Source organism: Cynocephalus volans, chromosome 5 (genome assembly GCF_027409185.1).
Source record: "Cynocephalus volans isolate mCynVol1 chromosome 5, mCynVol1.pri, whole genome shotgun sequence".
Taxonomy (NCBI): Eukaryota; Metazoa; Chordata; class Mammalia; order Dermoptera; family Cynocephalidae; genus Cynocephalus; species Cynocephalus volans.
In genome coordinates, this window is record NC_084464.1 from 22,858,239 (window position 1) to 22,875,621 (window position 17,383).

The 17,383-nt window shown below is 46.8% G+C and overlaps 1 protein-coding gene across 1 annotated transcript; it reads left to right on the forward strand.

Moving 5' to 3' along the window:
- The first annotated feature begins 2,448 nt into the window (after positions 1-2,448).
- Positions 2,449-14,367, forward strand: LOC134377816 (butyrophilin subfamily 3 member A1-like). The gene is given in 11 exon segments (XM_063096543.1): positions 2,449-2,570; positions 6,725-6,859; positions 7,093-7,449; positions 7,936-8,217; positions 9,974-10,174; positions 10,333-10,353; positions 10,442-10,468; positions 11,347-11,373; positions 11,795-11,821; positions 13,279-13,817; positions 13,819-14,367. Coding segments are annotated over 10 exon segments (1,743 nt in total). The 5' UTR covers positions 2,449-2,570; positions 6,725-6,780; the 3' UTR covers positions 14,002-14,367.
- Positions 14,368-17,383: the final 3,016 nt, after the last annotated feature.

Below are 17,383 nucleotides of genomic sequence, written 5' to 3' on the forward strand. Positions count from 1 at the left end.
CCCTCGGGGGAGGGGGCATTAATGAGTGAGTTCTCGCTCTATTTGTTCCCATGAGATCTGGTTGTTTAAAAAGACTCTGGCACCTCCTCTTTCACCTTCTTGCTTCCTCTCGCCATATGATCTGCTTGTACCCGCCGGCTGCCTGCCACTTTCCACCATGAGTAGAAGCAGCCTGAGGCCCGTGCCAGATGCAGCTGTCCCAGAATTGTAAGCCAAATAAACCTCTGTTCTTTATAAATTACCAGTCTCAGGTATTTCTGTTATAACAACACAAAACGGACTAATACAACTATCCAGTTCGCAAGTTTGTTTACTTCTCCTTTCTGTAAATACTTTCCTGCTTAACATATTCTACATCATCAACAGTTAAGTGCATATTCTCTAACTTTTTATATATTTATACTAATATACACACATAGTTTTCTAATAAAAATTGGATCATACTATATATGTTATTTTCTGACATTCTTATTTTATGTCAAAACCAATATTATATTATTCATAATCAAGACAGTTTTCTGTCTTTCCTATTACAAATGATGCTGCTATAAACATCTTTGTATATAGATGGTTAGACATACCTCTGACCACTTCCACAGAATGAAGGTCCAAATTGCATTTGTCATTAGGATAAATTCTTGAATGTGCAATTGCTGGACAAATGGGACTAGAATTATTCTTATGTATGTGTACAAACCTATCTATTTCCTACAGGCAAGAAGTGACTGCACATATTTTTTGGTCTCTGTCAGGCTTATCTCTTAAAGTTAACATAGAAGCCAACCCTCCAGTTTGCCTTTCTTTGGCATCAATTCAGAACATCTCACTCTTCTCAAGGAAAACCTCCAAACTATCAACCCTGAGGAGGGGAAACAAGTTTACTTGTGTATGAGTTATTCTGTGTGTGGCACTGTTAAAAGCAAATAGCCTGTATTATCTCATTTCCTCCTCACAACAGCCACCCAAAAAGTCAAGTACTATTATTATTATTTTACTGATAGGGAAACTGAGGCACAGAGAGGTTGTGTAACTGGCCCAAAGGAACATAGGCAGCCTGGCTTCAGATACTGTGCTCCTATCCACTCCTTTATGCAACCTCTCCTCACCAATTTTGAATTTCAGTGCCTGAGACGTCCTAGATGGTAGGTTGGTAGGTTCTTAATAAAAAGTAATTAAATTAATGAATTCTTTCCTGCCCTATTTCACGTGCATTTACCTTCCTGGATTTCTTTCCCAGGGCTTTGGGTAGAAGACTGGATTAAAAGTGGACTCAGGGCCCCATTTCCTTGGAAACTGCAAAGTGCAGAAAACTAAAGTGTCATACCCAGAAACTCCTTATCTCAAGCTCAGCATCTGGGCTACTTGTTTGTGTCAAAGTAACTTGGATCCTCCAGGCAAGAGTGGGACATTTCGTTCTACTGACATAATTTCAAGCAGCAAAACTTCTGATAGACAGTGAATTTAAAACTAAAGAAATGAGTAAATAAGTAAGGATAGATGGATGGATAGTGGGATGAACAGATGAATGGATTATAATAAAGTAAGCAAGTTCACTAAAATGATTATTGTACAATCCAGATGGCAGGTATATTGGTATTCGGTGAAATTTCTTTCAACTTTGCTATATGCTTGAAAAGTTTCATAATAAACATTGAGGGTGGAGAGAGAAGTGGGGAGGGAAGAAGTGTGTTTTCCTGCTGATAACAGAGACCAGAAGTACCACTGGCTTAAACAAAACAAGGATTTATTTTCCTTTCATGCAAAATGAATTCAGAGGATGGCAATCCAAGACTCTTCTGGCATCTCAGAGATGTCATCCATACCCCAGCCTCCAGAAACCAGAAAATTATATTATTTGGTAATGCACCCTAGACCCGAATGTTGGAGGTGCTTAAAACGGTTCATTGTGTCTGGTTTTCTTTCTCTTCCTACTTTCATTTAGCTCTGTAGTAAAGGATTGTCCTCTTGCATGGACCCATCCACATGCAAGCAGATGTTAGCTGACTGCCACAGTAGCGTTTTCATTAATCCACATCTTCCCCTCTTCACACATCAAAATCTTTTTATTTTTCCACTCAGTTCTTCTATTATATAAAAAAGAAATAAAAAAGGGGAATATTAAATAATACTTACTATACAAGCGTACTTTAAAAAGTTCGTGGAAAAATAGAATTGAAAGATAACACAAAGCTTTCCATGAACTCTGTGAAGGACCCTCATACGCATATCACACAAGAATGATTTAAACAGGCAAACCCAGAGAAACGCGAACACTAAGGGAGGCAGGGCTGGAATTTTCCTCAATGTGTACAATTTCATGCAGTTTCAGTTTTTATTCTGACCTTCCCCAGTGGTTTCTGCCCAGCAACTGAGGAAGCACCTCCTCCGAGCCAATCACAAAACTGATTCCAAAGAGCAGCTCTTACTGTTTCTCACAGTGAGCAGACAAACTCTGGTTTCTTTCTGTTTCGTTTCTTCCACATGAGAGACTCTCAGTGTAACAGAGAGGACTGGGAACTACTGATTACCCTTCTTCCGTGGGCTGTGATTTTCAGACAGACTGCCAGAGGGTGAGTGGGGGAGATTGATTAGAGCCAGGGCAGCAGGGCCTGGGAGGGGAGGGTCTGAGAGCTGAGAGGGGCCTGCAGGGAGGGGCTGGCACAGAGAGAGGCTGAGGGGCTTGGGGTGGGGGTTGGGGATGCAAAGGGTAAGGACCTGCAGGGGTTGGGATTTGGTGGAAGGGGGACGACCTGAATGAAGAAACTTTCCAGCTCCATGTTCTTAAGAACATGTTATCATCTGAAAGGAGCAAGGGACCCTTAAAATCTGTTCTGTTTATCTCTGGTATTTCTAGCGTATTCTGAAATATTCTGAAAGAGATGTGCCTTATAGATTTCCATGTAAAGATGTTCATTAGAGAACTACTAATAGTACAGAAAAACCTGAACCACCATACATAAAGAACAGTGGCAAATGAATAAACAACGCATGGTTCAATCACAAAAGGGATTCTTTCATTTAAACAAAATTTTTTATGTTTATTTGCTTATTAATATTATTATATATTTACATTCTAAGAGGTTGCAGAGCAGTTGAGGAGGAGGAGGAGGGAGGAAGAGAGAAGGAAATAGGGTGGGAGAAGGAGGCAGGAGGTGGGTGTGGTTGAGGGCCATGGCACCCCCCCTCATTACTGCAGGGGAGAGAAGGGGGCTTCCAGTGGTGGCTTGGTCATTGCTGGGCTGGATGCAGATGACAGAACGGGTGGCTGAGGCTCTCAGCCTCCCACCACCCCAGCTGCAGAGCATGTGGTGCTTCTTACGGCAGCTTGGTGGTCATTGCTGGGCTGGTTACAAATGTTGGGGGGCATTGCTGAGGCCCCTGGCCCTGCCCCCTCCCTCGCTTGGGAGCCCAGGGGGCCTCCAGTCCTTCTAGGTTTTACAGGTGTTCTTTGGTAATGTGAGGGCTTTACTAGTTAACATCAAACTTTCTCTAGATCTGTTGGTATTTTGTTTTTTCTTTCAGTTCTGTCTTGTATTATTTGCTGTTCCCACGACTTAAACTCTGCATTGGAACTAATTTGCTGTCCTTTGCTTACTTCCTAAATGGGGGAACTTCCTGTGGAACCAGCACTTGAGTCCTGTAGTTGAGCTAAATTGCTTCTTTGCTGCTGATTCCCTGGGGAAGGCTTTTTGTGCAGCTCAGGTTTTAATTGTTGACCTTGTAAGTACTTCTGGGTCTCATGAGCTTCAGTGCACCTGGGTTGTTTGGAAACTCTGGTCTGGGCCTGAGTCTTTTCAGCAACCTGCACCCCTGGTAGTTCTATATCAGCCTACACAGAGTGATCCTGTGCTGGCTGGGAGGCAGATCAGCTGTCCATGCTGTGCCCCAATGTTCCCCTGGTGGACCCATCTCCTCCACTGCCTGTACTCCAAACATGTCCCATAGGACGGGCCATGTGCAGATCCCTTGTGACGACTCCTTTTTTCAGTTGTTGCGGTGCTTCACTCCTGTGTGGGGCCACCAAGACTCTCTTCTTCCCTGCAGCATCCAAGCAACTCCACCTGAAGGGCACAGCTACAGCTTTTGCCAGCTCCTGCTCCGTGCTCTCAGCAGCTCCAGTCTGGAAGCAGCTGGGGTTTGAAATGATGGGAGCAGTCCTTTCTTCTCTCATTGTGTCTTCTCCTGCATTCATGAACCTTGTAGGTCTCTCCTTCTCTTCCCCTGAGCTGTAGTGGCCCCAGCTTGGCTGTTGTTGCTTTTTGGTAGTTGTAAATTGGTTGATTTGGGGAAGAGAGTGACACTGGGGACCATCTATTCTGCTATCTTGACCAGAAGCCAGAAAAGGGATTTTAATGCAGCCATCACGAATTGTGTTTTTAGTGAAGAGAAATTATTTATAATTTTAACAGCATTGTGTCCATACATTACACCTATTTGGTATCTTTTGTGGTATATCTATTTTCTGTCTGTGCTTTTCTCCAAAACCTAGAGCATGCTTCACAATGGCTGCAAGCTATTACACTGTATGAATATAACATTATTTTTTTACCCCTTTACTTTGCATATTTAAACTGTATCTACATTTTGCTATTGTAGATTTTACTATGTTGAACAGCCTTAAACATTAGTCTTTCTGTTAATCCCTATTTTTTTTTTTAATGTCTTGTTTTTTGAAGAGCAGTTCTGGTAAGTGTAATTTTTAAGGCCCTTGCTAAACATATAGCCAAAATACTTCCAGAAATATATGCATTCACACTGGCAAAGTGTATGACTACCATTACAGATTATTTAAATACTTATTCCTTTACATTCTTCTCCATTTTCAGAATTGTCTATAATCAACAAGAAAGAACAATAAATATCCTAAAAAATAAGTGAAAATGCTTGTTCCCAACCATGAGGAAAGCACTGAAGTTGTTATCTCAGGGACCCCAAGATAAAAATTGCTGCCCCTCTCTACCAGCATAAGGAGCAGTTGTGAGGAGCACAGGATATGGTGAAAGGCAGTGTCTAGTCTGCAGGTGCAGCAGCTTTCAGGCAGGGATGGAGGGAGAGCCACCTGCACAGACCTCTGTTCCCTTGCCCCCTCCTAACCCCTCCCAATGCCCCTGCAGACCTCCTCACAGGCAGTTCCCAGGCCCAGGTACCCGAAGCACAGGGACTATGACTTCATCCTCAGTCTCCTTTGATTTGGACGAAATGGTGTGAGGAGTTAATATTTACTGAGCAACTAGTATGAGCCAGTCACTAGAATTACTCATAACAATTACAATTAAGTAATACGTAAAATTGTTAAAATTGAAAACATTCACATAAATTTAAAGAAAAGGAAGCGATGGGCCAGTGTCCTTTCACTACCCTAACCTCCAGTCTGCAGTTCAGCATGCAGCTATTGAGACCTTTTGAAATTACACATGTATGTGTACACAAGTCTACAGCTTTGCTTTTGTTTACTATACAGTCAGTAGGACAGCTCTGCAACGTGCTTGTTAATCACTTATGACATCTCCATCATACAGGTTAGTGACAACAAACCACTCTTTCCAACTGCAGAGTGGAATTCCCTCACAGGGATGAGCCGTCACCCTTCTCACCAGTCTCCGGAGGGGCCTGGTCGGTTCCTACTACTTACATACAATGAAAAGCAATGCCACTGTGCCAACCTCTGCACTCGTGGCACTACTGTGCTGAACTAGACATCACGAGTGCAATTGCTGAGTGAATTGTGCACATTCTGATTTTCACATTTCCCAATGTTTTAGGTGTTAACTAAAGTTCACATAGGTTTTGTCACATGACTGAGATCACACAGCTTGTGAATCACAGTGCCATTACCTATTTTCTACCCTCTTGCTGTCCCTAACAACTAACTTAGTGGGCCTGGCACATTGTGGGTTCTCAGTAAGTATTTGTTGACTGACTGAAGGAAGGAAAACGCGGGAGAGAGCTGGTCCTACTCCCAGCATTCCCACTCACTGGCCTTGTGATTAAGAAACAGTGGGTTCAGCCCCTGACTGACTCTGGATCCTCCACAGGGAGTCTGCCCAGATCCTGCCCAAAGTCTACTGGGCTGTGATGTGACTATGCTGATGGTCAGGAGTTGGTGTCTAGAGGAGTCCACAGTGTTACTCCCAGCAGGGTACACCTTCCAGTCACTTTGTTGGGACTCCTTTCCACCGGACTTCTTCCCAGCAGGAGGGAACATTACAGGAGTGGAGGGAGGGGGAAGGGAGGGGCCTGGGGCCAGTTCTCAGCCCTGTCTCTGAGGGATCCACCCAGAGGGGCTCTCCTGGGCTCTTCCTCTGTTTAGGGATGCACCAACTCTGAGTGGTTAGGTGGAAGCAAGCTAGAACCACAGCAAGAACAAGCCATACTAGCTGGCACACCCACAGTGTGGGAACAAGTAAAACAAGGGAGTCCATTAAGGAGGGTCCTGTGTTAATCAGAGGGCGATGATGGAGGCCTGGACCTGGCTGCTGCAGGGGAAGTGTGGGGAAGGATTCTGAGTATTTTCAGACAGTAGAATGGTGGATTTCCTGATGGAATAGCACACGTACAACAAACACATACATATTTTTACGGATGATCTTCCATGGCGGAACCCAACGGTGAAGAGACTTTAGGACAGACATTTCTCACAGCTGAGGATCTTCTTGGGTCACCACAGTTGAGTTAGGCCTGGGGAAGTGGAGGTTCCAACGTGGAATCGTATGTCTTCTTCCAGGCCATAGTGTCTGCCCTGTCCCTTCTGCTGAGTCGTGATATGCAGCACAGACGAAAATGGCAACTTCCAGGCTCTTCCTCCTGCTCGACCTCCTTGTGTGCCTCGTCTTGGTCCAGCTACTCACTTCTTGCTCAGGTAGGAAATGATTCTGCTTCTATGTGTCTGAAGCAGACATTACCTGTTCACGCCCACTGAGAACCTGGAAGTCCCATCTGAAGTGAAGGTTCACCCATCGTTAAGAGACAAGCTGAGCTTCTGTTAGGCTCGTGTTCCTCTCTGGACTCTTTCTACCTTGCCTTCCCTACCTGAGAGCTACCCTTTCTTTCATGGCACCGACTCTAACCCCTCTGATGGAGCTTTCCCCTTAGGCTGTCCAGCTCACTTTGCTGTGACTGGACCCCCTGGGCCCATCCTGGCTATGGTCGGTGAAGATGCTGATCTGCCCTGTCACCTGTCCCCAGCGATGAGTGCAGAGTCCATGGAGCTGAGGTGGGTGAGGTCTAGCCTTAGGCAGGAGGTGAATGTATATGCAGATGGAAAGGAAGTGGAAGACAAACAGGCCGCAGCCTATCGAGGGAGAACTTCGATTCTAAGAGACGGCATCAGTGCAGGGAAGGCTGCTCTCCGAATATACAATGTCAGAGCCTCTGACAGTGGAAACTACCTCTGTTATTTCCAAGATGGCAAATTCTATGAAAAAGCCATCGTGGAGCTGAAGGTTGCAGGTGAGCCTCCAGGTTTTGTTCTGAAATCTTTCCTCCCTGGGACCTGGGGGAAGAGGCAGAGTTCCAGAATTCTTGGTGCAATCTCTTGCCCTGTGGCTCTGGTTGGGTTTGGTCAGTGGGGAGCTGTAGCAGAGGATATGGGGAGGGAGATCCTGCAGGATTGCCTCTGGCTGGCTGCATGCCCTTACCTAGGATCACAACTCCTCTCAAGGATACCATCCATACAAGACTCTCATCTTTTAGGTCTTCAAAACTGCTCCTTCTCCTCCTTTGTGTATAGGGGTGGGGGGTGATATCCCATTGTAAATGGCCCTGGGGTACTGCACCAGTCCATGTAGTTTTCCCCTCACCACCACCACACTTTATAAACTGCTCCTGAATGAAACTCTCATTGAGATATCCAATGTGCCTGTGCCATCTCTCCTGTTGAGACCCTCCCTGGTGCAGGAGGCTTCCAGGAATGTAGGCTGCTTTATCCTTCCACAGCACTGGGTTCTGATCCTCACATGGAAATGAAGGGTTATGAGGATGGAGGGATCCACGTGGACTGCACCTCCACTGGCTGGTATCCCCAGCCCCAAATACAGTGGAGAGATGCCAAGGGACACAGCATCCCAGCTGTGGCAGCGCCTGTGGCTGCAGACGAAGCAGGACTGTATGCAGTGGCAGCATCCGTGGTCCTGAGAGGTGGCTCTGGGGAGGGGCCATCCTGTACCATCAGAAATTCCCTCATCCGCCAGGAAAAGACAGCCAGGATTTCCATCGCAGGTCGGTACCCTTCTTGGCCTCAGGTATACCGAGCTGGACTGTGGTTATGGAAAGAAGGAGAGTGTGTAATTCTCCCCCGTGTGAGTCTCTCCTGCTGACCTGGGTCCTTGCAGTGAATAAAAGGACCAGAACAGGGACCTGGAGCCTCCTCCGTCCTCCAGGGGAGCTTCTCTCCTCCATAAATCTGGTTATGCCACTAACATTTACTGAAATTTTCCGGCCCAAAAGTGTGACAGGCAATGGGAATTGGGTGGAAATGGTTAAGATATGATCCTTAAGCAAAGACAAATGAGAAAATGGGGGGAAAATGTACTTACAACTCATATCATGGAGAAAGAGGTAATCTCCTTGAAATATAAGAAGGTTTCAAAGACCCTAGTAGAAAAATTAGCAAAGAACAAGAATTATTAATTTACAGAAAAGAAAATAACACAGAAAAAGATTCTCAATGTTACTAATTAGAGAGGCGTATAGCAAAGAATTTTTCACTCATGAGATTGGCAAAACAAAGTGAAATCAAACTGAGGTGGTGGATAACACTTGCTGATGTCAGGAGCAGGGGAGGCAACAACTCTCAGGCATTTGCTATATTAATTCATTGTTTTTTGGTTTTTGATAGCTGGCCAGTTTAGGGATGTGAACCCTTGACCTTGGTGTTCCAATACCCCACTCTAACCAACTGAGCTAACAAGCAAACCCTAATTTGTTTAATTTTTGACATACATTAGCACAACTGCTATTGGGGGCTATCCAATGTCTATCCAAACTACATATTTGTTGATCCAAAATTCCACTTCTGCAGCTAGCCGGTTAGCTCAGCTGGTTAGGGCATGGTGCTAATAATGCCGAGGTCCAGGGTTCTATAACTGTACCCTTTAGCTGCCAAAAGTAAAGAAATAAAATTCTACTTTTTGGAATTTATCTGACAGATAGGATTGCCTCTTTGTGGGATGACCCACGTGAAATGCTATTTCTCATAGCATTATGATTGCACAAAGTTACAAGCTATGCAAATGTTTCCTGATGGGGAACTTCCATACAAGGAAATACCGCATAGGTGTGAATGGAAACAAATTCTCGCTATACTAATATAGAAAAATTTCCGAGGTACACTTTACACAGAAAGAGCAAGATGCAGAGCAATGGATATAGAATGCTATCTTTAGTGTAAATAGAGGAAAAGTAAGAATATATTTCTATTTATGTTTTCTAAATTTAACAGTTATATAACACTCGCTATATGTCAACCACTTTCTAAGCATTCATTTCATCCTTCTAACGTCAGAAAGTAGGTACTATTATTACCCCTACTTTACCCATAAGGACACTAGGAGCACACAGTTAAGTAACTAGTCCAGGGTCGCAGTGCTAGTCAAGTGGAGGAGTCACAATTAGAGCCCAGGCCCTCTGGCTCCACAGTTTATGGTCTTCACCTTCATATTAAGCTGACAAATGAGAAGCTAATCGATGGGGGAGAGAGGAGGAGGGCTGTGTGGTGAGAGACTTGGGTATTAGAAAGTATCTCCATGCTTGTGGCGCTCATGTCACTCGCTATCCATGCGAGAGGCGCACGTGCACGGTTCTCTGAGACTTTAGGAAGAGAAACATGACTTGCTCTCATGGGGTAAATGAGCGGCCCCCCCAAGCGCTGAGCAGCTGAAGCTCCGGACCCACGGGCTGGGGAGGGGGCGGGCGTGTCCCACCCACTGCCCACAGCCCAGGCCCTTCGTCCCCTCGTCCCCTCGTCCCCTCGCAGGCCCCTTCTTCAGGAGCGCCCAGCCCTGGATCACAGCCCTGGCAGCGACCCTGCCGGCCTTGTTGCTGCTTCTCGCGGGGGCCGCTTACTTCCTGTGGAGACAGCAGGAGGAGAAAAAGGCTCTGTCCCAGGAGAAAGAGCGAGAACAGGAGGAGAAGGAAAAGGCTCGGGCCAAAAAGGAGCAGGAACGAAGCGCGAGAGGTATCTGGCCTCGGCAGGGAATGGAACCCCTGGCTTCCAGGCCTGCGCCCGAACACCTCACCCCATCCCCACCCAGGCGCTGTGTAGTTTCTAAGGTTTATTTTCCAGAAGGTCCCCTCTCCGCTAACAGTTCATGACTGCTTCTGCTTATTTTCCAGAGAAGCTCCAGGAGGAACTCGGTAAGTTCCTGTCTCCCCAGAGACCAGGCGTGGCTTCCTATCCCTGCTTCAAGCCACTCGATGACTCTTCCTGTTTATTCCATTGCAGAGTGGAGAAAAATCCAGTACATGACTCGTGAGTGGCCTGACATTTTCTCAGAATTCTAATCTCAGACTCTCTGCTTGGATAGTTTGCAGCCCTAGCTCTTTGCCCAGGGTTGACAAATGACCCCAGTTCCTTTTACCGTGGGAAAGAAAATAGACACCCAGGAGTGTCTCTTTTTCTCCTTTTATTTCAATTATTTGATTTTGTTTGAAGGACAGCACAGGCCTTCAATCTCTCTCCTCTAGGGGCCCACAACCCTTTAGCCCCACAAAGCACAGAGGAAAATGCAGGGTACAATTGAAAAGGAAAGGGGAGAGGAGGACGGAACAACAGATGAGGTGCCTTCTCTGTGCCAGGATCCACACTAGCTGCTTTACATCCTGTATGGGACGCGGAGAAGGAAAGAAGAACGGACGATTACAAGGAAAGGGAAAATCAGAAAAGATGGAGGGAGAAAACTGTCCCTCATAAACAGGAGTAGCTATAGTGACTCAGTTCTTAAACACTTATTGTATCTGCTATCGAAAATTAGTCCCAGAAATTTCCTCATTAAGTTCCCCAAATTCTTTTCAGAAGGAGGCAGGAAATAGCACAGATTGAGATAAATGGATCTTGTACACTTGCACATACACATATAGACATGGCAACACCTTCTCCCAGATACAGGAGCATAGATACACACAGAGTAGATCAGCCGGACCACAGCTGGGAAGACACTCACACGGTGCCTGCGGCATCACTAGGGGGGCCATTGATGTTCCCCGACTTGAAATGAAGGAGAGGGGAGGAGAGCCTTGTACACACACAGAGAGAAGGTAGGGAACGGGGGCGGGGTCAAAAAGAAGGGAAAGGGGATGACCCAGACATGGCAGAGTCCAGGTGACATCTGTTCGCTTCTTCCATTGTAGGTGGGGAGAAGTCTTCAGCCTATGCTGGTGAGTGACCCTGAAGCTCTCTGAGTTTGCTGAGACATGTGCCCTGAACATTTCAACCTTTTCTCTGAATGGACCCATTGGCGTTGTCACTAGGAATAATGAGATCAAAACCAAACGCTCATTTTCTGTGGGGTTCCACGTCTGCTTTTCCAGAGGCTTTGAGAGAACCCGCCCCCTGATGGACCACTTGCTCACCCCCTAGCAAAGCCTGTCCACGTAGCCCATGGCCCTCATGACAAAGGGAACACAGTCCACCATTTGTGAGAAGCCGCCGCCCCTGATCCATCAGAGCTGTGGAGGAGAGAAGCTGGACCTAGGAGAGATTGTGCAGAAAGAGGGAAAGACAGGACTTAATGAGGAGAATGGGGTGGGGGCAACGACAGAAATACTGACCTTTTCCTTGTCTGTTTCCTCCTCTCAGAATGGAAAGACGCCCTCTTTCAAGCTGGTGAGTGAATCACTGCAGGCCAGCAATCTGATGGGCCCTATTCCTTTTTCATCTCCAACTCTTGAGATTTGGGGAAGGGAAGTCCCCATAACTAGGAGAGTTTTCAGTGGGTGTCTTTAGTTCCCAATCGGAAAGGTGTGCCTAAGTCCAGGGCCCTTCCTGCTGAGAGCCCAGGGAACTGGGGAGGGTTGCTGTCCTGGGCTTCCAGAGACCTTCATGGGAAGGAGGAGGCATGAAGGGTGGAGCCGAGGGGCAGAGGGAGGCTGCACGACCCTGCAGGGGATGAGGATGGGAAATGCCAAGGGGAGAAGGCAGCGTACAGGGAACTTTGCCTCTCTAGGGCTTCATGCCACCTACTGCCGTTGCGTGTCCTCTGATGAGTTAATGTTTCTGAGCTTCGGCCTCCACATTAGATGATGATCATACCTCCTTTGCTGGGAGGTCTAAGGTAAAGACTGAAGGACTATGTATTAGCCGAAAAGCTAGCAAGAAAGATGGCATATTCAAAGTAAGTAGTTGAGGAGCGTTTGGAGAAAGCAGGGTCAAGAGAAACCAGTGAGGGAAAGTGCGGTGTCCCAGGCCTCACAGCAGTGGGGAGCTGTCTCCAGCCCTAGGCTTGGAGGGATGGGGAGGCGGGCAGTTCTTGGAGGCCAGAGGAAGCTGCAGCTCAAAAACAGGCTGCCTCCAAAGAGTCATGCCTTTGTCAGAGCAACACCATGTGATCCTTCCAGTCTTCTGCCAGGGCCTCCCACTGGCCACACCCAACAGGAAATCAGAGGACAAGGGAGCCCAGAGATGCTGTCCATACAGGACAGATTCCTGGGGCCCAGATGAGGGTGTATGTGGGGGCACATAAAGCCCCCAACATAGCCCCTAGCACAGAGAAGGCATGGCACCTGCTACATGTCAGGTGCGTCCTCTGTGCCTTGCCCTGGGCTGAGTGAGTTACACTGTTGACTTTTACAACCCTAAAGATTAGTACTTTTATCCCCACTTTTCAGGTAAGGAAATGCTTCAGGTAAGGCTCAACGATGTTCCATCACTTGGATGTGTGGAAAGAGAGACTATGCAGAAAGGAAAAAGTCATTCAGGTCACCACTGGTAGAGTGATAACTGAAAGTTAAATGTATGTGACTAGAAAGCTGAAATGGGTAGGGTCAATTTCAGGAAGAAACAAGAAAAATGTAAAGGAAGGAGTCCTGTTGCCTTCTGAGCCAGCATCAGGATATCTGGCTAGGCAGACCTTGACCCTCATTTCACCCTCCCGTCCCCTTCCCCATTGGACACAGGACCCCTGGGGCTTTCTCCCATGTTAGTTACTGGAGTGACATTCAGGGCAGGCGAGGGGTGCCAGGCTCTGTTTCTGGCCTCCTTGGCAAGGCTCAGTCCTTGAATGCTGAGGCTGTGAGGTCCAGGAAGAATGGCTGAGCCCACAGACACATCTTCAAACTCTGCAGCTGATGTGATTCTGGATCCAGACACAGCAAACCCCATCCTACGTATTTCTGAGGACCAGAGGAGTCTGCAGCAGGCAAAGGAGCAGGAGAATCTGCCAGACAGCCCTGAGAGATTTGATTGGCATCACTGCGTGCTTGGCTGTGACAGCTTCACATCAGGGAGGCATTACTGGGAGGTGGAGGTGGGCGACAGGAAAGACTGGCATATCGGAGTGTGTAGAGAGAACGTGGAGAGAAAAGGTTGGGTTAAAATGAAACCCGAGAATGGATACTGGACTATGGGGCTATCTGACGGGGAGAAGTATCGGGCTCTCACGGAGCCCAGGACCGAACTGAAGATTGCCGGGCGCCCTAGAAGAGTGGGGGTTTTCCTGGACTATGAGTCTGGAGAGGTCTCGTTCTACAATGCTCTGGATGGCTCTCATGTCTACACCTTTCCCCACACCTCCTTCTCTCAGCCTCTGTTTCCTGTTTTCAGAATTCTGACTTTAGAGCCCACCGCTCTGACTGTTTGCCCAGCACCAAAAGGAGCGGAAAGTCCCCACTGTTCCTGACCTAAACGCTGACCTTTCCCTGGAGACCCCACTAACCCAGGGCCCAGCTAATGGGAGCCAGGAGCTTCATGCTGATCTAAGGTCTCTGCTTCTCTCTGCCAGTCTGGAGCTGAGGGCATCCTCCTCCAAAGCAGCCAGTGACAACTGTAAAGCTACATGCACAGACTGAGGCACTTTACTGGAAATAATTCAGTTATCGCCTATGACAGTTCTTTGTGTTTGGTACCATCATGGAGCCTGAACCAAGCTTCTTACATTCTAGGTTTCTAGGAAGTGTAGCTAATAACCTAAACATTGTCTGAGATATATGAATTTGGGAGAAAGGAAGCTAGAAGAACTTCAGGATGTTTTTAACCACTCTGTGAAATCCATCTCCTGGAAAGGCGTATACACACTCCGGAGCATTGGTGGAGGTTCAGAGGATATTCCTTTCAGCTGACAGATGCTTTATCGTCATCACCACTGTTGCTCCTCACTGTATCCCCTCTGCCTGGCATGTTGTGGTTAAGTTCTATTTGTTCAATAAACTTGTCAATAACCCTCACTCTTCTCCTGAACTTTTTCTGTCCTCTGATGAGTCTGCTCACCACAGTGGTCTCCACACCCACTCTCTGACCACAGTTTCACAGCTTACCTCATTGAAACATCTGCACAAAATCTTTATCGTATTAGTTTTCCATTGCTGCTGTAATGAATTACTACAAATTTAGAGATTTAAAACAACTCAAATTTATTATCTTACATTTGCATAGGTCAGGAGTCTGACAGATCTCACTGAGCTAAAATCAAGGTATCTGTAGGGTTCTTTTCAAGATGCTCTAGGGAAGAATCTGTGTCCTTATGCAGAGTGGTGGCAGAATTCAGTTCCTTGCAGTTATAGGACTGAGGTCACCGATACTTGTTAACTGAGGGCTATTCTCTGCTTCTACCAGCTGCCACACCCTGGCTCATGGCTTTCTTCCTCCATTTCAAAGCAGCAAACATGGACTGAGCCCCTCTCAATCTTTGTATTTCTCCCTGTTCTTTCACTTTCTGATTCTTCGGCCTTCTGCTTTTAAGGACTAGATTAAATTGATTAGATTGAGTGTGATTAGATTGAACCCACCCAAATAATTCAAGATTATCTCTCTATTTTGAGGTCCATAATTTAATTCCATGTGTAATGTTCATTTTGCCATGTAATATATCATATTCATAAGTTTCGCAGTGGGCATCACTGGGCGATGGGGCACTATTCAGCCTACCACACTTACTTGGAAAGTGATCCCTGGAAACACAAGTGCAGAAATAAAGTGAGACACAGAAGACAGAAAAACAATTAAGAAATGGCATAATGGGCTTATTAATGGGCCCCTTACCATGTAGGTACGTGGGCTCAATCCCACCCTGGACTCTCTATGAAACCATATGAAATTGTGACATGAATCTCAAAATCTTCCTAAGGGTTGGCGAGCCTGGAGTGGAGCATTTACTCACAACTCCCATCGTCTTTCACTTGAACTGGCTGAAGTTTGCCCCTGGAGCTGTTAATTCTCTTGCATTTCCAGGCTGGACCATACATCTGCAAGAAAGCAAACACCACTGGAATTGGAGAAGGCTCCCAGAGAGGTAGAAGAAGGCAGGCCTCATGAGGTCTGAAGTTGTTATCCTTTCAGGAAACCGTCTGCCTCAGTTATGGGTGAACTGAGATGGGCCAAGAGGATATGGGATGAGGCATTAACAGCATCTGTTCACAGGGCCCTGCTGTGAACATAGTGAGTACCTACTAAATTCCGTCTGCCCTTCTTGTCTTCCATGGTGAGGGATGCCTGCATCCCCAACATGCAGCAGTAGTGACCTCCTTTCTTCCAACACACGTCCATGTCACATGGCCCTGCTGCCCTAACACATGGACTGGATGTGGGATGGACACCTGCCCCAGGCTAGGCTAGAGGATCCCCATGTGACATCTTACCAGTTACACCTGTAGGAGGTATGCATAGGAGCTGTGGGAAGGCATATTCCACTCACAGTGTGGTCCAGAAAAATCAAAGGTGGACTGCAGAGAGAGAAGACCAAAGCAGCAGTGCATAGAAAGCTTGGAGATGGAAAACGTTGGGGCAACTCTCCTGTCTCTGGTTCCTTTGGGGGCCCACTATCACTTCTGCTGTGTTTGGTGAGATATTTTCTTTTCTGAGAAGGTAAATGTACCAGTTACTATTGCTGCAGCCCTAAAAATTAGCAGCTTGCACACTGTTTCACTATGCTCATGGATTCTGAGAGTCAAGAATCTGAAATTTGAACGGGTAAGAATAGAAATGTTTGTTCTGTGTTCCAATATGTCTGGGCCTCAAAGGGAGGACTCCATGGCTGGAGGTGACTCACAGGAAGAGATGCAGACAGATTGCCTTCAAAGATTGGAGTTCGGCTGGCCAGTTGGCTCAGTTAGATAGAGCATAGCCTTATAACACTCAGGTCATGGGTTTGGAACCCACAGTGACCAGCCCCTAAAAAATAAAAAGAAAAAAAGAAATTAGAGTTTCTCGGAAAGAACAGGGGATCAGAAGTCACTCTGGGTTCTTGCAGTACTGCCATGTCCACCAGGTCCATAGAGAACCATACCAAGGAGACCCTCCCTCTGTGTTGACTCCTCCCAAGGCAGAGAATGATTAGGTCAGGTTCTCACCACCCAATGGGGCACACCCCAGTTGGACACGGTCTCTTGCTAACTACTGCATGGGCAGTGGACCCTTCTCCTGCTCAGAACATATGTTTCCCTCTGGCTCAGGCCAGCCGTGGCAGGTGCCCAGGCCTGGCTTCACTGGGTGCATCTGGCATAAATGGCCTCAGAAGGCCTGGGCCTCATTTTCTTCAGATAAAAGCTGTGGGTGTCCAGGCTCTTTGATCCTTATGGTCTCCCCTTCTGTGCCTTCTCAATAGCAACTCCTGCATGGGGTGATCATACTTACTACATTTTTATTCTCATTTGTGGCTGAACTCAGAAGCCTCTTTAATTTTAAACCAGAAGCATCAGGTGATGAGTGAAGCTGCTGTATGAGAAACAGACAGTTAAAGGGTCAGCACAATACAAAAAGCAGTTCTTGGGGCCTTCTGTAGCTTATTCTAATCAAAGATTTCCCTCTGCAGAGTAGAGAAGGAACCTGCTTTGGTAACTTATTCTGGGTACCTCTGATCCTCCTTCCCTGTCCAAGAACCACTGACCATGGGTGGCCTGATCCTGCTGCCACCTTGCTCTTGGCTCTGGTGCCAGATGAGTCAAGGAACAAGGTCATGCTGTTGGAAAAATGACCTACACAGACCTTTCTCATGCGTGCGTTGAACCACAACTGAGTGCACAGCCAGGGGTGGGCCCTGTAAGGAGAGAGGAATGACGTCGCCAGATACCTGTCCTGAGAAACAGACACTCCAGTTCCTGGGAAGATAACAATTGTTCCCTAAATAACAATTATGCAGGACAGAGTATAGGAACAGCAAAAACTGTGGGTGTCAAAAGAGGCTGAGAACATCCTGAGTTGTTCTTAGATGAGGTGGGCATCAAGGCCAGGCAGGAT